General features: G+C 36.4%; 2 protein-coding genes across 5 annotated transcripts in view; both read left to right on the forward strand.

Moving 5' to 3' along the window:
• rdx (BTB/POZ and MATH domain-containing protein rdx) overlaps nucleotides 1–18,391 on the forward strand; it is a 53,044-nt gene extending 34,653 nt beyond the window's left edge. For all 4 annotated transcript variants that reach the window (XM_076115472.1, XM_076115473.1, XM_076115469.1 and 1 more), the window contains 6 exons: nucleotides 8,921–9,089; nucleotides 12,116–12,453; nucleotides 14,675–14,916; nucleotides 15,904–16,082; nucleotides 16,454–16,596; nucleotides 16,791–18,391. In XM_076115472.1, the coding sequence (XP_075971587.1) occupies nucleotides 9,015–9,089; nucleotides 12,116–12,453; nucleotides 14,675–14,916; nucleotides 15,904–16,082; nucleotides 16,454–16,596; nucleotides 16,791–16,944 (1,131 nt within the window). In that variant the 5' untranslated portion in view covers nucleotides 8,921–9,014 and the 3' untranslated portion in view covers nucleotides 16,945–18,391. The remainder of the gene's footprint in view (nucleotides 1–8,920; nucleotides 9,090–12,115; nucleotides 12,454–14,674; nucleotides 14,917–15,903; nucleotides 16,083–16,453; nucleotides 16,597–16,790) is intronic.
• Nucleotides 18,392–19,807: 1,416 nt separating this feature from the next.
• On the forward strand, nucleotides 19,808–23,675 carry Orc2 (origin recognition complex subunit 2). Its single transcript, XM_076115479.1, has 8 exons — nucleotides 19,808–19,997; nucleotides 20,069–20,242; nucleotides 20,589–20,813; nucleotides 21,163–21,251; nucleotides 21,635–21,796; nucleotides 21,934–22,465; nucleotides 22,614–22,844; nucleotides 23,367–23,675. The coding sequence occupies exons 1-8, from the start codon at nucleotides 19,952–19,954 to the stop codon at nucleotides 23,564–23,566; spliced, it is 1,659 nt and encodes a 552-aa protein (XP_075971594.1). The 5' UTR covers nucleotides 19,808–19,951; the 3' UTR covers nucleotides 23,567–23,675.

The following is a 23,675-nucleotide window of genomic DNA, read 5'->3' on the forward strand; positions in this document are numbered from 1 at the left end:
CCATCGCTCGATTCCTCACGAGGCCAAACGTTCTATTACTCGACAGCAGAGGTTATGCGCGCTTTTATAATTCTGTCTCGTTTCCTTAACTTCAAGATCGTCGGCAGCGGTACCGGCTCCCGGCTCTTAAAAGCCTAATAGTAACTTGATTTGCAACCAGGAAATGTAATGTCGCTACGACAAGATTGCTCGCTCTTAATCGTCTGTAAATTAGATATTACGGTTACCTTACGTCTAATGTAAATTTAGCCATGATATTTAGCAAAGGCTGCAATGAAATACACGTACTATAAGTTTAAACATTCCACAGATAAGTTTCGTAATATTGGAGTAAGAAGCGCTCAACTGATATGTCGCTGGAGCAATGCCAAGTCTTTCTGACGTTGATCTCTAGAGAAGGTCCGGAATCTAGTATAAACACAGCAGGCACAATGTAAACTGTAGACATGTATTATGTTTTCTGAACGCCCTTTACCAACTGTTGTAGTGTTTTTGTTAGTACCGCAACAATAACTGTTATAAACATAACAATACGGTTTTATTTTGCTACTCGAGAACAAGATGTGCCATTACGATGTAGAGTCACAACATTATATTTTCTATTTAACCTAAGCCTCCTGAGATTAATATTTGAGTAGAAATGGAAACATTACCTCTTATTACGCTGATTTATAATAATTATTATTAACTACGGAAACGGTACGTACATAGATATAATCTTAAGTCGATAAAACCTTAAAACGAATCGTTGTTTTATGTCGTCCGTGGTGACATATTAATGGTGACTTTCATTGATTAAATTTATCTTTCAATGTCAAATCGATAACGTTTTATAGGCACTAATGGAAGTATGCTCATGTGTTTCCTGACTAAACGTATGCGATGTTTTACTTTAAGTATAATTTAGTAAATCATCTTTTCCTGATGATAAGCGTTTATTGTAATCAGGTTATTTCGTAAAGGACACTCATAATATTTTGATTGCGCAATTATATGTAATTTTTTTACATACAATAAAATCAGTTCGATTTACGACAATTATTTGGACTATTGTACCTAATTACCAAACACTTGTTACCATTAAAGCTAATTGTTTCATTGCGGACTTTCGAATTTCACGTAATAGTATTTACATATTCCATTTTTTTTGCATGCTATGTTGGTAGATATAAAGCAGTACATATAAAGCACAGCGAACATTTGGCACGTTTTGCTATAATGCGCTTCCTATGTGACACATTTATAATTGGTTGTTTTAATTAGGTAGGTATATTTTGTAGAAATGGAAATTATTGAAACGAGCTTAGCGAACAAAATTATGCCAATACAGCATTATCAAAATTATTCAAAGAATTTTATTCGATTCGATTTATAGTCTTGCGTAATTACAGTATATTTTTCAAATTGCATAGATAAACTAGCTAGACTAGACACACACACACGTGAAGACCGTAGAGGCATCGGCTGGTAACGTCACGTAGCGCCCGTAGCGCGGTCACCTTGCGCGTCCCCGCACATCTCGGACAAATAAAGGTGGTGTGGCAGTTAGTTCCGCGTTCGCTTGCACGCTCCAACTGCGAAACACTTTATTTATGTAACATCACTTTACGTACCATTAACATTTACATGTACTACCTATAACCACATATCTGCCACACTTCCGATTGCCCATTTTCATGACCGCCTCCGTTTACTGCTCAAACCTACGCATTTATTTTTTTTTTTATTACCAACAAAGACCGCTCAATGTTATTGTCTCGTCGAAATCGGTTCTTAAACGAGTCCGCTAACAATATTATTGCCCGCCTTCCACTGCGAAAGGGTAATGAGTAGGAAAAAGCTGAGCGGAAAGGAGTAAATAGTTCTCACCATCCATTAAGAAAGAGTTTCAGTGAAAAATGGGTTTTGCCTTCCATTGCCGGCGAGTTTCGAGGAGTGAGCTAAGCGGGAAATGAGTGGAGTCAGATGAGCGAGTTGTTTGCCTTCCATTGTCAGCAGCCATGAGCGAAGAGGCGCAGAAAAAATATCTCAGTGCCGGGTAGTCCGCAGAGGAAGCAAGTCGCGCGAAAAATTTTACGAAAATGATGTCCGACGATTCTAGTGAAGAGGACTACGTAAATACAATAAATAAATGCTTGCTGCTCTACCATTATAATCAACAATCTTTTTCCATGTGATATCTTTTTTATCTCCATGACGATAATCTTTGTGGTTAGTGTCCCACAACAACGGGTACTGCCGCACTGCTTCAATGAACAGCTCCATGTCGACACGTTTCGCAAGCGCAGGCGTCCTAACCTCACTGACAAAGGACGAAAGCGGGCGAGAAAAGGGGCAGGGAGGGTGAAGGGGGCGGAGGTGTAAGCAGAGTCCGTTCAAAACTAGCGCGCAACACAATGACACAGCGGACCCATTTTAACTCGCTCAGTCCGCTTCGCTTACTCGTTCACGATGGAAGCATTTCTATGAAATTTTGCGTTGCGAGTCGAGCGGAGTCCGTTAGAAATCCGCTCAACTCTGTCACCACTTTTGTAACTCTTTTTACTCTTTTGCTCCGCTCCGTTCGCTCATTCACAGTGGAAGCACTTCTATGAAGATTGCCGTTGCGAGTTAAACGGAGTCCGTACGAAGCCCGCTCCGCTCGCAGTGGAAGGCGGGCATTTACGTTTCATTATAACCGTAGTCAACAAAGGAGAATAACAACAAATAATGTAAAGCACGACGTGGGGGAGGCAGTAAACTGAAATACGGTTGCAGCAACTTACTGTATAACTTATGCGGGGTGCATAAAGGCCAAGTAAGAGGAAGGAAGGATCCGTTAGAGTTGTCTCCAGTGCTCTCCAATCCCTCTGACTACGTCGCTATCGATGTTGTGAACGCTGTACCCGTCCTTTTCAGCTCTACTCTCCTTTTCTAGTCTGCAAGCAACATAACCGGGCGAAATTGATGTAATATTTTATGAGCTTACACTTTGTAGAACAGTATGCACTTCCAGTACTCATTTACGTTTATTGTATGATAAAGCTTTGTTTTCAAAATACCGTGCTTTAAAATGGCTATATTTGCAGTTCTGTTCAATAGACTTGATTTCTTATAAGTGAAATAAAATCTGGCATGGAGTCGTTATTGTTATATTTACAACGGACTATGAGACTGTGACGGCTGCGGCAACCTTGAATACATCATGTGTTTGATTATTCTACACGTCACATGTACAATTTGCGCTGTTTCTATCTTTGTGATATCCATCAGACAGTTATTTTCGTAATCCACATACTTCCTTTCAACTCTCTATTTACTTGCATAATACTCAAGAGTACTATTTTTGTTTTTGGCACCTATATATTTTGCTCTGTTTATTTGTAAATATGTAAAAAATCTTAAGTACTCTATCTAACCTAGCTTGAATTGGCACAATGTTTAATTAAACATTTGGGTTAACAGTAGTAATAAGTGTGTATCTACTCTATATTTTAAACGTACGTATTTTTTTATTTTATTGATTACGTTTTAGAGTTACGCATTGACTTTCTGTAGGGTAGGCCGTAGGATTTAGTCGCGATGAAAAAAAGAATATTTTACAGCGTACAGGTATATGCAGAGTCAGATCGTTACATGGAGCTAGTCGTATTAACTTAAATAATTACTTTACGTTGTGGAAGTGTAACTTGTATTAGATGCATATTTACTAGTTTATGTAGCCAGTAGCCACACAACGATAAAGATGGCTTATTTACGAGCGCATTTACCACATCGTCCAGCTTTGAGCTGCGATGCGATGACCGCAGTTTACCCAGCGGTTATTTAGAGCAAGTTTAATACAATCGTATTGTGTTACCTTTAAATATTCCTGACGAATAACAGTTTTACGAATGTAGGGCTGTGTAAACGTGGACAAAGCATGCATTTCCATTGTCAGCCGTTGCTCAACAATAAATTTATTCACCGAACCGGTGCTACCAAAATTAGGTTTTTTAGACATTTAAAACAGTGCGGTGTCTGTATCGCATAGGTAACCTCGACATCTGTAGTTGTTGCGTCACCACCGGACATGATACAATACCTCTATTATTAAAATGTCCACAGAACAGAGAATCGCTTAGTCGCATTGTGTAGAAGACGTGGTGACCTCGCATCCACTTAAACCATCTTCAGTCACACGTAGAAACGCAATAATACTGAGAGCAACTGGTACAAAATAAATATACGCCAGCAAACTGCATGAATATTTCCCTTAACGGATTATACCGATGCAGCATAAACTATTGTGTGTACTCGTTGTGAAACATTCTTATAGAGAACGTGACTTTTATAAATTAGATCGTCAAGTATTTTTCCTGTAATCGTTTTAAATAACTAGCATAAATTGTTCTCATAACTAACCTTATGTAGCTTGTGTACATATACCTTTAACGTGCAAGCTAAGTACAAATATTGCAAATACTGAGTTTTGTATTGTTAAGTGTTGTTTTATTGTTATCCGTGAAACATTTAAAAAAATGTTTGCACCAATGAGGCCGATATCGTAGGACCGTGTGTTCTCGGTAAACAAATCGTCCTTCAGATCCCAGTCGAGGACCCTATAATGTCGGGTCGTCCTCAGGGCGTCTGAGTCACAACACGCAGTCATCGTTAAGAGGGCATTGCTCACTTGGTTACTCCCCCCTTGGCTCGCCCGCTGCATCAGCGAACCACCGTTTGAAAAATAAAACCACTCATACGCGTATCAGTACATTCATTGTTCTATCGTCCTTATTCCGATTCCATTGTCTCAGTGTCCGCCATTATTATTATTGATTGCAAATTTATGGTTGTACTGCTGTATTGTAAACCTTTTCAGGGTTTAATGTTTATAGGACATGTAACTAATTGTAATAATAATGTTTATGTATTATGTGGCGCGGAAAACCACGACTTAAATTGTGTGTACTAAATAAGTAGGTGGCTATAATAAAACCAATGACGAGTTAATTTTATATAAACTAGTTTACGCTAAATTAGACTCAATTCCTCAACAAAATAAAACATGATTAATATAAAATGCATTAATATAAGTGTGTAAAACGATGTGCTAACTGCGCAATTATTGAAACGGCTCTTTGTTATGGTAATAAAAGCTTTCACGAAGCCGTACCAAATTGGAAATATTCAGATAATGACATACACGTACAGCTCTCTTCCTGATTTGTACTAAAAGTGAAATCGGCCATGGTGACGCAACAGATGTCGGCGTAAATGTGAGGATCCGCACCGCGAAGGCATAAGTCTGTCACCTAAATGTGACAGAGTCCCGTCCCCGGTTTTTATAGCACCTACTTACGGCTTGAGATTTACCAACCGATCCCAATGATGTAGTGAAACGACGCCGAGAGGACTTAAATATAGAAGAGGATGCGAGCAGGTCGGGTGACATCTATAATAAGACCACGGGAGACCGATGATACGTACTACGTAGATTGCTCAACATTTCACGGGTTGTTGACTTCTTCATTTCACATTAAGATTACTTAGGTACGTTGAAATTAAAAGCGTAATAATGTACTTTAAATAAAACACTTAGATGAATTAGTACGTAATGTTATCCTTAAAATTAAAGTTAATAACTTATTTATTTTCAAACAATAACCCTGTTAATTAAGAAAATTGGTTTAGCTTTGTACCTGTATACTTAATGCTAATGGAGGATTCTAAAAATGAGTTTGAACTTGACAGACTGCTATCGTTTACAATACATAATAGTTTTTTGGTCGTGTCGCAAGGTGGTCCTACCGGTGGGTGGTCTACCGCAAGGGCCATCCGGCCGCACCGCAACCTTTACATCAATATGTTACCAATCAACGAGACCCTACTCGTCTTACACAAAATGTGTCACGATACAATTTGGTAATTACAGCACATTTTATGTAGGCCAAAAGTAATAGATGAGTTGATATGATGATTCACCTATTGTTAATCGTCATAGGAGCGGTTTACTGAAGCTGAATGTAGGTCGGTCGGGCCGCTCCATTTGCCACAGTGGCAAATTGTTGATCGACCTCGGAGTGATCGTTGCGCGTACGATATCTTATCTACGACCCAACAATATGAAAACTTATAATCCACCTACCAGTTGTCATGTTGTAAAATATTTCATTAAACAACCATTCTATCTTGTTGTATTTTGACCACACAAATGTTTTTCATGTCCTCAGATATGACGTGTTTAAATCGCATTCCTGTTACTAGCGTAAATACATAAACTGTAAAATTTATGAGGTGTTGAAAATATTAGTCTTCTTCAACATCACATCACTAAAGACTCGCCTCTCCGCAGTCGCAGTTTCTGGGTCGTGTCGATTAATTCACTTAGCCTACTTTTATTTAGTGCTGTGACACTTTTTTATGTTTGACATACTTAATTTCATTGCTCGAATGCAGACCAGTACTGTCCATTTTATTCCAGCAATTCCTATGTAGGTTCTGCCCTGTTTCACTTTATTTTCAATTATAGTTACATCCAGGTGGCATTAGTCATAAATAGGTGTGGTGAAATATCTAGCGTGTGTCAGCATTCTCCAATATTCCAGTTAACTGGTCTGATAACAACTAATCCGGTTACACATCTTACAATGGCTCGAGTGTGTCGAGTTCATGAGAAGTCCAGAGCATTCTACTATCAGTAAGCGGTATTCACTGAAATGTGTTCACCAATAACATTGTCTACACGTACCGACCGCCTTACGATAAACTCCGGATGAATAGTGGGGCAGTTAAACACAATCTATAAGTAATTTGTTTTCCTTCGCCCTATAAAATCGGTCAAGTTTGCCTTTGTGTATTGAGCTTTATACAGTAAAGTGGACAGATTGAACAGATTCTCCAGTATTAAATTCGTTCCAGTGAACTTATGGCAACCGACAGTAAAGTCAATTATGATTCTATATTTTAAAACAATAATCAGTAAAAATAGCACGGTTTGAATAAACCATCAAGCATAACACAATTGTTAACTGTTACACCCGTAATCCACCGACAAGGGTCACCGACAAAGAGGCAGAAGCTATTGTACACCCACAGTCTATTAACCAACAAATACGTGCCGTAAAAAAAGTGGGGATGAAATCGGAAACAAAACTCACTCTCGATGCTTTAACATTGCATCTAGCAGATGCTAACAGATGGAAAACTATTCGTTGTACATTAATATTATGTACAACAGATAGTTTTCCTAGCATCCCCCTAATTGAAACTTATGCGTAGAGGTAACCAAATAAGTATCCAGTTAGCTGGCGCGATACGATTATACCTTCACAAAAAGCGACCGCACGCGGACTGTGAACGGATGCAGTGCGGTGATGAAACTGACACAGATTCTAACGCGTATTTGGTAATCGAAATACAGTTCGTGAAAGTCTCGCAGGACGGTCAAATCTCGCGCATTGTAAGTGTCCCACTTCGAGATACTCTCGACATTTTGACGGCACCGAAACCTAAAAGCCGAAAGATACTTACGTGTAACTCTTCTTTCGCCGAGTCGTCATTGTTCACGAACAACCGTCCTCGGTGCGCACGTACTGATCGTACATGTATAAAGTGAATATAATGTATTGTGTTCGCGTCCCAGATTTGGGAAACGAAACTACGATCGTTGATTGGCGTATTACGACGTTGCTACATTTTCGCCTTGCATTCAATTCCATGAGAAGTTGCAGGTATTGCTTATCGGCCACTAGGTCACTCGTTAGCGTATCGTATTTATTACATTTGGCTATCTACACATGTGTACCTAAAACTTTACGTTTTATCCGTGTTAGTATTTTTATTAGAACAGCATAACACTTTAGACAGAGATTGTGTAGCAACTTAATCGATTCATCGCGGTATTACCTGTTGCAATATAAATCATCATAAACTACAATTTAAGTCTGTACTCTTATCTAACTTATAAATTCTAGAGTTTGTAACAGCCTATAACTGAACTGACCATTCATTTTGTAATGTAAGGTACTAGCTGTGGCTACCCAGTCTTCCACGTGCTTTGATTTGACATCAAAAGTTAAAAGCACTTTTCTTCCTGCTTAAGAAACATATAAATCACTGGGTAGAGTAGAATCACTTAGGAACAATCCTGAGGCAAGCGAATAAATGCCTCATCAATATTAATCGCCGCCTCTTTAAGGTGCGCTAAGTTACGTAAGCCTTGTTTACCACCATGCCATAATATAATTATCTACAAAGAGCACGTATGTGTATCTAATAGTTTCTAATATGTACACATACGCATCAGAAACTATTGAAATCAAATTTAAATCACCGAGAAATAGACTTATAGCTACAATCATAAAGTACGAGTACACTGAGGTGACATCATTGATACATGTCCCGGTTGACATTTGCCTGGTTCAGTTTTTTGCTATTAAGTCCATTCTTTGCGATTACATCACTATTTGATAACTTTGAAACCGATATTGGGTCGAGATTATAATTTTGACCTATTTTTATAAAAATAACACTTATTTATACTCAATATATTTTAGTCGTTTATTTAATAATTATGTAGGTTTTCGACCTAAACTAAGTCGGTCATCATACTCTGTCTTCATATTTACTGAGTACATATTTATTTATTAGCATTGTGTACATCTCTGATTCTCTGGAGTCGACGATCCCATAAATGACTGTACTAATTAAACATTTGGTTACATATCGACGCGACGTTAATGTTTTGTAAGGTCAAAATTATGGATTAGCTCTAAATACTCCGTTTTGTTAGAAAACTTGTTCTTTTCTTACTTTCAAATGCCGTTCAAAATTTCAGGTTTAACCCAGTTCATTTTAAGTGCTTGACTGATTACAGTCACTAAAGAGGAGTTCCACATGCCCAAAAACATATTAAATGGGTTGTTAGACTGTTCTCAAGTTGTTCTTTCCATTGGTCCAGGCTTGGGTCGGGCAGCGAGTGCGGCGGTGGAGGGTCGGGCGGCGGCGCGCCCGCTCCACAGTCGGCGCGCGTCTCTTCGAACGGCGCCGGCGGGATGGCGGTGAGCCGCGTGCCCAGCCCGTTGCACGACGGGAACACACCCGTCGCAGAAAACTGGTGCTTTACACAGGTGATAAACACATTCTTATTTATACTAAGTTTCAGTAACTAAGATTAGATATTATACTCAAGGATTCTGACTGAATTACTGACACAAGGATATAACAAAATTTTATGATCTACATCTTAACATGTTGTACCTACCTTTAATTCTTGACAGCCACAAAAGGGATTAAAAGAGTAGAAAACTAAACAACAAATCGTTCCATAGTTACTAATGTACTAGATTGACAAAGGAGAATGTGTCGTATTAAAACTGAAATACCTTTGAAAATTAAATATGCGTTGTTCTACTGATATGCAATTTTATCAAATAGTTTTTCTTACGTCTACTCCGTCATCCGTGTAAATGATCTCTGAAAATTGATTACGAAAATGGATCTTGATTGATTGCTTTATAGCGTCAAAATACAATTTAAATGTACATACATACGTACTCGTTGTGTACTTGTGAGTAGCGTGAGTATTAAGTTGTGTGTTAACAGTAGTTATCGTGAGTAGACACAAACACGTAGTTAAATATAAATAAGTAGTCGTTAACGCTCACAAAACAACAAGTGGCAACTAGCTGTACAAGTCATCTGTTGAGGAGGTACGAATAAGCGATAATAATTGTTTACCGAGGCCGTTATCGGTGAACTTGAAATTGTTGCGCGCACATGCAGATTATGCTAACATATACATATTTAAACCAACTAGGAAGCGACGAACGAGCGTGCTCGATGCTCAAACTGTAGAGGTGACTCGTGCGTCACGTTGCGAACCATCATGTGTACGATGATATTGTAACATTGCTGTTTGCACAATATATCTACGTGGTATCGACATTTTAACGATATTAGAAAGCCTATTTCGAAACTACGTCAGCTTATTTCTTGATAAAATCTTAAAACACGTACATTGCACATCATATTACAGTGTGTGACTCTCATGTTACCTAATAACGTTCAACTCCATTCGGTCGTCAATGAAAGGTATTAGTAACGGTACACCAGCTAACGATAAGAGAACCTGTAGTTGTCAGATAGAGATTTTCTTATTTTTTCCTGACGTGTGTGTTTCTCGTTATCGCAAATATTTTTTTCCTGACGAATGGTCATTGCTCAAATAATTGGAGCGACCGTTGGACGACATAGACACTTCGATCTGGTATTACCTTTTTTGATGCTTTTTGTCCAAAATTCTATTTAGTTGGCAGTAACGGTAGTTTTTGCTCGCTCACAGACTGCGACACGTACCTACACTTATTAAGATCTGTCTCAGGTCTAATCTTTAGGAATCTGTTGTTGATCGCAATTTATGTATATTAACCGTTATATAACGGCGTCGCCATTAAATAGATGTCGGTAAGGTAAACGTGATATTTACGTGTATTTTAATAATGGCTCTTATTGAAGAAGAGACAATTGCGTTTCCGCGTCGTATTGTAAAGCGTGGCTTAGCTGAACACGTGCCAGCTTCGGCGACGGCCTTTACTACACGTGCCGCAGCGAGATAACCACGCTCTTCATTACTTGGAAACGCGTCAACAATAAACCTCGCATGTTATCGCCACAATTAATGTTCTCTTTGAAGTCAAACACACGGTGCCAGTTGACTAACAATTAATGTGTTGCACATTTTAAATTGTTTTGTTATTGGTTGGTAAAATACACAAAAATAAAATAGACATCAGGTATGTGTGCATAGTTGCATACAATATAGTATTTTGCATAACATTAATAATTAAAACGCAACATTATGAACAGTAGGGTCTCTATCATTCATGGCAGTTTTGAAACATGAAATACTGTTTTTAACGTGTGTTCACTCAGTCACGTACTTTTATAAAACAAAACATGTTTCTGGCGGCTCAGATGCGATCTAGAATAGGATTATAAATCTTGCGTGGTTATAATAGCGTTCATATAAGGCTTTTATGGAATCTGCAAACGGATGTTATCTGTGTGTCCGCGAATGCGCGGGGATGATGCGGGCGGCCTTGGTTCGGGTCGGCGACCGGGCGAAGACCCCAGCAGCACCGCAAGCCAAGCAACGGTCGAGGGCAACGACCAGCGGCGGCCAGGTTGCGCCCGCGATGTCGCTACGCCTATTCCTCCTCAGTCGCCAGTCCAAGTGTCCACCCCGGCGAGGCTCAGGGCCCCCGGCGCGCTGCCGATCACGTTCCACCAACTCGCACCATGCTAATTATATTATTGTGAATGAATTATAATCTGCGTAGCGATGCCGCCGCGACGACTCAACGTTTATAATACGTCTACACTCTCCATACATAATGTATAGGCATTACGCCCGACCTCAAGATCAAGGCGGTCAAAGCCAGCACCATGAACTGCTCCAAAAAAGATAACAAATGACACCCTAACCTTGTAGTATAGACGGAATAATGAGTGTTTTTGAATTTGTTTAATACGTTTTATTTGAAACAAATAAGTCGTTTAACTAATGTCAAGACAAACTGTTTGTTTGCGTTGGTGGCTGTCGGCAAGGCAATTAGAGACAAGTACAAAGGACTCGTAACGAAGTGAATAGTTCAGCATCCGTCCCGTGGAAGATTTATTGTTCTGGAGAGGTCGCGTTACCCGTCCGCACGAGGACACCTTGTGAAAGCGTCCGCTTTACTCGCTGATTTATACTTTTCCATTCTTAACAATTGTACATCTGCTCTATGAGTTACAACACCAACCTTTATCCTTAGTTTATTAGTACAATTAAATTCTGCCAAAATGGCAAAATCTTTTTTAAAATTGCTCACCACAAAAAAGTAGAACGTTTTAATATAGGTAGGTACTCTACATTTCTGCAGACAAATATTAATACACTTGAATAGAAATACATGTATTTATGTATATTTTTGGACTCTATAATTTGCTACTTGCATAATCTTTTTATTGAATTGGTTATTTAAATATATCGGCACATTTAGTATAGAATAGTATAGTTTCCTCAAGCAATACAATATCGTTATTTTATATTTGAACGCATATTTGCGATTCGTTTGAATATTTAGTAATGTCTCAATTTGTTTTGTTTCAGGTCAAAGTGGTTAAGTTCAGTTACATGTGGACAATAAACAATTTTAGTTTTTGTAGAGAAGAAATGGGTGAAGTGTTAAAATCATCGACTTTCTCAGCAGGTGCTAGTGACAAGTTAAAGTGGTGTCTCCGCGTTAATCCTAAAGGACTCGATGAAGAGAGCAAAGACTATTTATCGTTATACTTATTATTAGTGTCGTGTAATAAATCAGAAGTGCGTGCGAAATTCAAGTTCTCAATATTAAACGCGAAACGGGAAGAAACAAAGGCAATGGAATCACAGAGAGCATACAGATTTGTCCAAGGAAAGGATTGGGGATTCAAAAAATTCATCAGAAGGTAAGTTGCAACATTATTAGATAACTAGACGCTCAAACTGTTACAGTTCATTTATACTAAATTTACTACTATTCTAAAGACCATCACATAAGCTTAAGGGTATTTGATTGTTGAAAGTCAAATAGCACAATTTCTACAATGTGCATTCTGGGGACACAATTCGACAAAGTGGGGGCGGACCCTATTTAACGGCGAAGTTTCAAATAATTTTATTCCCTAGTACTGATAATCTGTGGGTTTCTTGTGCGAGGGCTATAAACGCCACATTACGTTGGTCTCTCGCAGTACACGTATAATGGTTTAAGCAACAGCTGTTACGCAGAACTGTTATGTGGTGTCAAGGGTCTAACGTCATTGGACGGAACGTAAATCAACCCCTTTGTAAATCACGCACTGGATGTGTTTCGACCTGCACCCACAATTCTGTCCCCGATTTTGTTTACTGAATTTTACTATGTTAGGTGAGAATATAAAAAATATACATAGATAGTAACCACAGACTACACTTTTCCATGATGATAAATAATTATAATAGCATAGTGCTTGCGAGTAGGTACTTCAAATATTATTGATTTATCCTAAATATTGGAATTGTACTTAATGATGTAATATTGTAATTATAATGTAACAAACATGTTTATGGCCGTATGTTTTGTTAAAAATAACGAACTGATACAATTGTACGGAAAACCTTTTCGGGTCAAGGTATTTGTGATATTCATAAAAGCTGTAATGTAATAATTAGTTAATAACAATGATTGTATCATTGCCTACAATTGTAGAGGGAATTCATTATTTTCAAAAGGGGACCTCATTTTTGTAGGGCTGTCTCGCTAACAAAATTAAGAACTATCTGTCTTTATTGTTAGACTCATTATAGGCATGATAAAGCTTTTAGAAATCTCAACTAAAAAACGGCAGCCGTAATGCAGAAATGTACTTTATGGAATCTGTGCAATCATGACAGGAAATGAAATAACATTTCATAGCATTAATTCGACTAAGATATCGAAAATTCACGAATTCATACCTGATGGTGGTTTAAAACCCCAGACTTATACAAAAACGTTGACTGCAATAATAGCCGTACGTGTACATGGCGAACCGTGGGGTTGGCAGCCCTACTCGGTTAATAGACAGGGAGCGGGCCTTTAACGACTGGCTACGGACTAAATCTACCATTGCGGTGTGCGAATACCACAACTAAAGCTTACTTGTCGTACTTAACCGACTCTCGGAGCGTTTTTACGATGGCGTAAAAAACAAGCTTGATAACCAGAGAAGGGTTTATCGTAATAAGAATCATTTCAGCCAATGTTTTTATATTTTCACTTGATATCAAGTTAAATGTAATAGGATTTTCAGAATTATATCGATCATAACGAAGGTTGTGGTTCCATTCCAGCTACCAGCTAGAGGTCAATTTTAGAAACTATATTTTCGTTGTGACCCTGGTGTGAGCGATTTTTGGTACGTTGCTGGTCGGCTAAATGTGTCTTATAGTTTTATATTTATGTTACATTTTATGTTTCTGTGAATAAATTTTACACAACTATTAATTATCTACAGAAATATAGGCACAAGTTCCGTTTAACTTATTAAGTGAAGCTATAATTGACTATTGATGCTAAAGTTCTAGCGGCTGTTTTTGCTGTAGTTAGCATTTCATATTAAAATTGTATCTCACTATCTAGGTCTGCGTAAATGTCGCACACGCATATGAATAAAAAGTTGATTAAATTCGGCCTAAACGAGTCATACAAATGTGGTGCTCATGACCGCACTCAGATACCCAAAACTGTGAATAACTCACATGCTCTCAATCACTACTGATGTGACTAATTTTTGCTATATGGGAAGTTCGTTTTACTAAAGTGTTATTGCAAAAATAACGGTAAAAACGCGTGATGTGTTTTACGCTTTGACGTAATTTCGACCTAGTGTGACACATAATGAAACTACACACATCTGCTTATTGTTTGGACTATTTTACTTTATTATGCACACCTGTGTATTTACCATACGGCCCTTCAAGGTGATGAATTCTGTGAACTTTCTGTAGGCCAATGTACACATCGTATTTATTTACAAAAAAAACGGTGCTAAGCGATTAGATTATACGTTTTTTTTTATCTTTGAGCGATTATGCCTCATAGCCTACTAGTCAAACTTTCTGCCAAATCCTTACATGATATTAACATTTTTCTTTGTCTAATTCCAGAGACTTCCTGTTAGACGAAGCGAACGGTCTGCTTCCAGAAGACAAGCTAACGATATTCTGTGAAGTGTCAGTAGTGGCGGACAGTATCAACATCAGTGGTCAGAGCAACGTGGTACAGTTCAAAGTACCAGAGTGCCGGTTATCAGACGACCTGGGTGCCTTGTTCGACAATGAAAGGTTTTCTGATGTCACGTTAGCGGTCGGAGGAAGGGAATTCCAAGCACATAAAGCCATTTTAGCAGGTAAATATACGATATATTCTATTACATTTTAATAGAAAATATTTTAAAAAAGTGAACGAAAGGGCAACAATTTATAGAATTACCTGTAGCAGCTTTATTATGAGATTTCGTTGTTTTTCTTTTTTATACAATGTTTCTAAAACACCAGGAATTGAAAATCCGTGTACAAGTAATTATATCCTTAAGGATAAATTTAAATTCAAACTGCGCCGTTATATACTTTTCATTTGAAATGATACATAAGTACATTTATTATTATGGTGGTTAGTTAGTGGTTTATTATTATATATTTATGTGTTTCATACTTCTGTAAACAAGGTCGTGTATGAAATGCGTCAATGCCTAAAATATTCACAAATAATCATGTTAATAAACACATAGGGAAAACCATGTTATTAGTAATTTATATTTTAACGTATTGTTTGAATCCAGATCACCAGATTAGAATATTACGTTAAACTTTATGTAGGTTGCTTATGATAACACTATGGTTACACAGTAGGAGTCAAATGGAATTCCCGCTGGTTTTTCCTTTGCTTGACTACAATATCATATAGTAATGTTAATAACAGAAAAATAATACGTAGATTCTAGTAAACTCTACCTATATTGTTATTTTCCTTACATAGAATAATAGATTTAAATAAAATAATAACTATAGTCATTATCTCGCCGCATATGTTTATTTAATTGTTGACTATAGTCTATGTTCAATACTATGTACGATAGATACTATGTATATTACTTACCTTACGAGTACAATATAGCAAATGTATATGCTATTTACTACTATTTCATGAAATTAAAACATATTATTTCATTTTTTATTGCATGATTATGGGATTTAAAATATTACACTGATGACTGAATGTCATAGTAACAAGTTAAACTAAAAAGGAAAATCCAATTTTTATTCTATTGTTACTGTGTTTGATTGAATGAAAATAAATTCACAATGAATTAACAATATTATTTTTGTTTTTACAGCGCGGAGTCCTGTATTCGCGGCAATGTTTGAACACGAAATGGAAGAGAGGAAAAGAAATCGAGTGGACATCACAGACGTGGACCACGAAGTTTTAAGAGAAATGCTACGTTTCATATACACGGGGCGAGCGCCCAATCTAGACAAAATGGCCGATGATTTATTAGCAGCCGCCGATAAGGTACGTTACCTAAACCAATGAGTAACTTTTATACATTATGACACACGATAAATGAAAGAAGTGGTGAAATACCATCACGATGAATTAAAGATTCATGATTTGAATTGAAATTGAAAGATTGAATATCGTTGTAACTTACGTACTATTAACTTACTTAAAGTAGAGCTATTGATTCAAAGTAATAAAACGTATAAAGTTCCTGATTTTATGTTTAGTCTAGATATGCTAAAGAGTAGGATAGAGTACTTTTGTGTAGCAACGCTTGTAGTATATTGGCATTTATTTACAGAAAAGAATATATTAAGATCATAAGTACATATTTTTATACACGAATTCAAAATATACTAACAAGTAATTGTTTTCTGTTTCAGTACGCGTTAGAGCGACTAAAAGTAATGTGTGAAGAGGCGCTGTGTTTAAGTTTATCTGTGGAGACGGCGGCAGACACGCTCATACTAGCGGACCTACACTCTGCCGATCAGCTCAAAGCGCAGACTATCGATTTCATTAATACGTAAGTATCATTTATTAAAGTTCTACACGGTATTGGCACAGTTAAAATTAATTGCGGTCAAACACACTTGCGTTACGATTTTTTATATTAATTTGCTGACTAATTGATATTATAAAATTTAAGAAATGGTTTTCGTTGAGACTTGGATATGCGCTTATCGGCACGTACTTATGTGTGTGTTTGCCGTGTTGCAGGAGTCACGCGACGGACGTGATGGACACGGCGGGCTGGAAGAACATGATCTCGTCGCACCCGCACCTGATCGCCGAGGCGTTCCGCGCGCTGGCCACGCAGCAGCAGCAGATCCCGCCCATCGGGCCGCCGCGCAAGCGCGTGAAGCAGGCCTAGAGCGGCCCGGCGCCGCCCGCCGCCTCCATACCAAAGACCCGCGCCCGGCGCAGGAGCGCGCGTTCGTATCGTTAGTTGTGGATTCTATGTTTCACTATGATTGATCTCAGGACGATATTCGATCCTAATGTTTTTTTGTCTCTCGCGGTCTTTTAGTGTACCGCTTTTAATGATTACTTTTAATGTGTACGTCACGGAGCTGGACGCTTTTTGCGCGTTGATGTAGTTTTGGATGTAGGCTTCGGGTTAATATTTTATGTATGTCGTTTTTGTGAACGTTCTCTTGCAGCTATGTTTAATGTAAATTATTACTGTGTATCGAATATGAAGCTCTTGTCTGAGACGACTATCCATGTCATATAAATTCTATCGTTATGATTATCGATTGTGACGTTCATTGGCTGACTAACGGCGTTAATCGTAAATGATTATACCTATAGTGATGTACAGAATACATAATGAATTATAATAATTTGTACTGATTATGCCACATTACAAAATATTTAAATTGGAATCTTGGTGTTTCGTGTTCCCATAGAAATTACAAACATTAATGTTAGACATTTAAAGTAGGCCTTTTGAACATATTTTGAAGTAGCGTGGTAATTGAATGCAATAAAGTTATGTGTGTATCATAGTTTTGTACAAAATTGTTGTATGTGTGCGAGGTGCGACCGATGAAGTGAAACAATTGTGTACAAATCTTTGTAACATGTAGACGCTGTAGGGGACTCGAGTGATTGTATAAGTCTATTGAAATTGTTGGTATTGTATATAGATGAGCTACGATCCCACCATTAAAATATTTCTAAGTACTAACCCTTAAGTGGTATCACAGGTGACACCATTATTTTTTTTAATTGTATCTGTAGGATGTTATTCCAATGACATATTGTGATTTTTCTATCATATTTCCATAGGTTTAAATACACAAACGCTTTTGTTTTGTTTCATATGTAGATCACTGGAATAATTTAAATTGTAAATGTATTATTGTTGTTGGTTTCGCTTGATCGAATCTACATTACTTACGTACGTGTCATGTCCGAGTCGACTCCGAGAGTCGCCCTTCATTTTGCTCATCCCCATTGTCTTCTAAAATTTGTATGATTCTAAATTACAAGTTGATAAATGTTATTTATTAGTATTATTATAATTATTTTTTCATTTTCAATGACAACTTAGCAGATTTTGTAAGAAAACTGTTTTCCTTTCACGTTTGTACAATGATGGACCTACCCATAAGTACCTATTGTAATAATTACTCAATAGAGATATGTAATATACCGCGGCCAATAAATAATAATATTTAATACCATTTTATACCCACTTCCCATTTACCACAGCTGACAGCTGTTATCATGTAATTGAATATTACAAATGTCAAAAATAACTGTGATTTTCGAAATTGTCAGTAAGTTGAGCAAATAAATGAAATGATGATGAACTATATTTTTATTACCCTTTTTTTATAAGAATCAACTTGAATGGTTTTCCTTAATTGCCATGTACCTTTTGACTTTTCTGGTTTCCCGATTACTGTTTCGCTGGACACGGCTGGTATGTGCGAATAAGCTCATGTAAACGTAAATAATATAACAGTATATGCATTACAAACAAATATAAATTATAAAAAGCACATCCGCATATTGCTACCCATCTATACATACATTTACATACACAATTAACGGACAACTCATAGGATCGGCCGGCCCTGTAGCTACACAGGGCAGGTTTGTGCGATTATCAAACGATCTTACAGAGAGGTAATTAAAGTGAGTTTATCTAAGCCCAAGTTCTATGGGTCAGATCATATTAGAGAATTCTATAGCAGAAGAGCGATCTTTGAGAATCGGACCTTTTTCCTACGTGCATTACCTTATCGAGTCTATTATACAGGGTGCAAGGGAAAACTGAGAACGAAGATGATGATAGTTATATGGATTTTAATGGGAAACGATGCTAATAAAAGAAGCTTTTATTTTTATGGACATAGACTCGTTCTTTTTTTGCAACTGTTGCAGTGTAGGTATGTATTGCTGGTAGCATTAAAAAAAAGTGTAATTTCTTAGTCGCAAAATTTTTTTTAGTCCATATCAGCATAGTCAGCGCTTTGAGGGTGCTTTGAGGGTTCGCAGTGAGGGAATCGGTCCAAGGAACAATCCTTGGACCGATTCCCTCACCGAGTGTTAGTAATGTATTAACACAGACAACAGTTAATCATAGGCATTCAATCTCGGGCCCGATATTTAACTCGATTTGGATACCTGGCAGAAAACAACGCTTGTTTTATTTTGAAACATAATTTTTTAATTCATCTCAATCGCAGTTAGATACTCTTGGACACAGTTCCGAGCATGTTCGTTAGCTGAAACGATGTTTTGTTGTATTTTATAGAACTGTTTCGAATTTAATAGCGCTCATCGTTATTCGTTATTCGTTATAGTTTACGCTTTATGTAGTAGGCAAAGTACTTTACAAGATTTGATATTTAAATATTATCAGTAGTGTTATTAATCGCTGAATCTCGTTTTTTTTACACATATCTGTGTTAGGACTCGTTAAACCAAATGAAGGTATTAAATACTAAAATGATTGATACAATGAAACGGTAAGAGTTGGTTCCCAAGAACTTGATTATAAACCAAACTACTTTTGTTTAAGCTTAGCTCGAAAATTTTGATTTAAACTTCATCTCTTCTCAATACTTGTGATTAAACCCAGGATAATGTTCTGTTTTCCGCCAGATTCTGTGAAAAATTATCGAGGCATAAAATACCAAAGACAAAATTAAAAAGTAAATCATAAAAGGCTGGCAATTCATTTCTCTAAATGTTATTTTTTTAGATGTCACTGTCACAATTATCAGCTAATGTCATATGGTCAGTTGCCGCTAATTTTAATGTGTGCAAAACTGCAAAGTGTAAATAAATGCAGGCTATTTAAAACTTGTGTTAAGTACAGAAATCGATTATTTTAAGTTTCGCACGTAAAACAATTTCACATTATGGCTAGTGGTGGATTTCGTCTTCGATTTTCATCTCAAGCTCACGGTAAATATTCTACTTTGCGATGGTTTACTTTATCATATTATAAAATGTTTATGTTGACGTTTTCTATGCAGACAGTAGTCAGGAGAATAGTGAGTCACCATCAGGAAGACCAGTTAGAATCAGGACAAGGCCAAAAAAGTTTGGTGATATCTTAGACCTTACCCCAACAAAGAAAAAGACTTACAGAGAAGTCTCCAGTTCGGAAGATGAAATTGATAATGACGCTGTTTTACAGAAACCTACAGGTATTATATTGATATTAACATAACATTTATTTTTATTGACAATAATATTTTACTTTTATTAATCATTAAATTGTTGTATCTTTTATTGTCTTAGCATCTTCATGCTATTATAAGTACTGTAGTACTTAAGAACTTTACTAAATGCATTATGTTTTAGTTTTTATTCCTATTACTAAACTGAGTTAAAACTTAACTTGTACAATGTAAAGTATGTGAAAGTTTATTAAATAAACCACATTCAGGCAGGACAATTAATATTTTTTTTTTAAATATACAGGAATATACAGACTTCTACATAGCCAAATATGTAAAAAAGACATCTACATTATTAAAAAAATATTTACAGCTTTATTTGGAGAAGATGATGTGGAAGGTCAGGATATATTCAAGTTTAAATCTCGTCACACAAAACATGATCTACAGAACAAAGTGCTGGCAGCTATTAGTAATTCACCAAAGCCCCTAGACTCTCCCATGAAGACACCCAAGAAACTATCTGCAGCTGCTAACAGTCCTTTGTTCAAAGTATCTGAAGCCACACCAAAACAAGTCAAAGATATTATTAAGAAAAGTAAGTACATATTGTTAACCAGGTCATTAATTCTTATTTGTTAAATAATAATCTATTATTATCATATCAAATACCCATATAGTATGGGTTATCTATACACCAAAAATAAACAGTAATGACTCCAAAAATCTCCTAATTTCAGACATACCTATAACTTTAAACTCCTTGATAAAACAAAATGTTATAGATTTAAATATCATGCAGTATTATAGTCCAATTTATTTATATTTCAGGGCATAACAATTCCAAATACCTTTAAAGAAACCATATATTATACTACAGGCAGAAGTTGTTTTTGTCATAAAATATAAGTCAGGTTAATCTGAGAATTATATAAATATGATTTCAGGAATAATACATGAAGTGGAATCAGAAAGTGGTGAAAGTGATTTCTCTGGGAGCAGCAGTGATTTTGTACCTGAAGGCAGTGATGAAGAGGTAATTATGACATTAGAATTGACAATCACCAAGATTATAATATCTGCTTATTTTTAGTAAAATATGTTTTACTGCATTGTATGTATAAAATGCATGGATAGACTGCAGACTGGTATGTTACTGTGAGCTTGGGACTTTTTACTCCTTCATTTAATAAGGAAAAATTTACCTCTTCAAAAATGCTTGTATTTATTTGAAACTTCATCTCCCAGACAATGTATAAAAGCACAATCTAAGCTAGAGGCATTTTGTTCCAGTCTTCTTTTTGTTTCTTTATTAGACAGAAATATGGAAGAACGGAAGACATTAGTCATCATTACACCAACACTACACAACAACACATTAATTTGATTGTTTAACTATTATAAAACTTCACATTCCAGTCTGATAAATCTACCCCACCAGCTTCATCAGATGAGGAAGAAGAACAACCAAAGAAAACAGTTGGAAGAGCTGTCAAGAGTAAAGACATGAAATCAAAAGTTAAAGATTCAGAATACTTTTTCACTCCAGACAATTACTTTATGATGCATTCTAGTAAGAAGGTAACCAACATTCATTATTATTTTGTTCATTAGTTAAGTTAACAAATTATATAGACTCAAATATGTTTTTTGAACTTTTCCTGCTATTCAGTAAAACAAAATAATGTTATATGATTGCTGCACCAATATCTTTACAGATTACAACTTCAGACCACACATTAGCAAGGCTAAAGAATTTGGATCTTCATGAAAATGAAATGGAAGATATACAATTGTCAGCTGAACATAAAAATTGTATCAGTGAACTTAACCAAACTTATACCCAATTGTTCAACAAGTGGCTTTATATACTTAGTGAAAACTTCAACATAGTGCTATATGGAATTGGTTCAAAGCGCTCAGTGCTCCAACAATTCCAAAAACAAAAGCTGAAAGACTTCCCTTGTATTGTAGTCAATGGATTCTTCCCAAGTCTCACTATCAAAAGTATTTTAGAAGCAATTGTAATTGATCTGTTGGAAAACAATCATGTGCCTGCTAATTTGGGGGATATTGTCAATTTAATAGATACTCAGCTGACTGAAAATGGTGTGGATTTATTTCTAATAGTACATAATATTGATGGCACTATGCTACGTAATGCTAAAGCCCAGGCTACATTGGCTAGTATTTCACAGATCAAAAATGTACATACAATTGCTACTATTGATCACATCAATGCACCATTATGTAAGTATTTTAGTGTTTTATTACATAAAAAGGAAATGTAACAAAATATATTGTTATTATATTATTATATACTAATAAATCTCGAGATAGTTATATTAAGTTTAGCGTTTATTGTGGTTCTTTGGTTGTAAATACGTTGTCATTTCAGTATGGGACCACTCAAAGCTAAGTAAATTTAAATTCACGTGGTGGGACGTTACAACGTTTGTTCCTTACGTCGAAGAGACATCGTTCGAAAATTCGTTAATGACTCATCGCAGTGGAGCATTACAATTGTCTTCACTCAAGAGTGTATACCAATCACTCACTACCAATGCTAAAGGGATCTTCAAAGTTATTATTGAATATCAGTTGGAGAACCAGAAACAACATTATCAAGGTAATATTACACATTATACTACTGTGTACCATATGTACAATGTGCCACTGCAATGGCTTATTTCCTTCAACGAATGGGTAGTGCTAGACGTCCTTAGTCATTTAAAGTACAACAATTTGTATTATTATTATTAATTACCGACTCATAAACAATTTACTTTATTAAAAAAATCCACAGCCTGTACATATGGACGGGCGGCGCACACGACGTTGCCGCACCGTTTGATGTACTTTGATTGTTTGTACAGTGTTACAGTTTTGATTACATTCTTTTATTATTTAGTATGTGTGATATTTAAGTTTTTTTAATTAGCTAACAATGTTATTTTTTGTTGGTTACATGATTATTAACCTCTAACCCTACCCATATGTTGAAGGAAATAAGCCATTGCAGCAGCACGTTGTATAGTGCTCTAAAACATTTAGCTGCATATAAATACTCAATAACTGACAATATCAAAGCTTATATTAACGCCTATGTAAAATGAAAAACTTAACTGAATAAACTGTTGCTTTATTTTAGGACTGCCATTCAAGGATTTGTATTCGAAATGTCGAGAACAATTTTTGGTAAGTTCAGACCTTGCTTTGAGAGCTCAACTCACAGAGTTCTTAGACCACAAACTGGTTAAAATGAAGAGGTCCTACGACGGAAGTGAAAATTTGGTCATACCTATCGACAAAACGTTATTACAACAGTTTTTAGAAGAACAAGATAGTTGACACTGCTCACGATTATTTTACCTGGATTGTACTGAATCTGCCATTACTGTTGATGATTTTTGTTGTGCCTTATTGGTAATTTACAATTCAATAAAAAAATTTAATCACA

The sequence above is a fragment of the Anticarsia gemmatalis genome, chromosome 6, assembly GCF_050436995.1.
Source record: "Anticarsia gemmatalis isolate Benzon Research Colony breed Stoneville strain chromosome 6, ilAntGemm2 primary, whole genome shotgun sequence".
NCBI lineage: Eukaryota > Metazoa > Arthropoda > Insecta > Lepidoptera > Erebidae > Anticarsia > Anticarsia gemmatalis.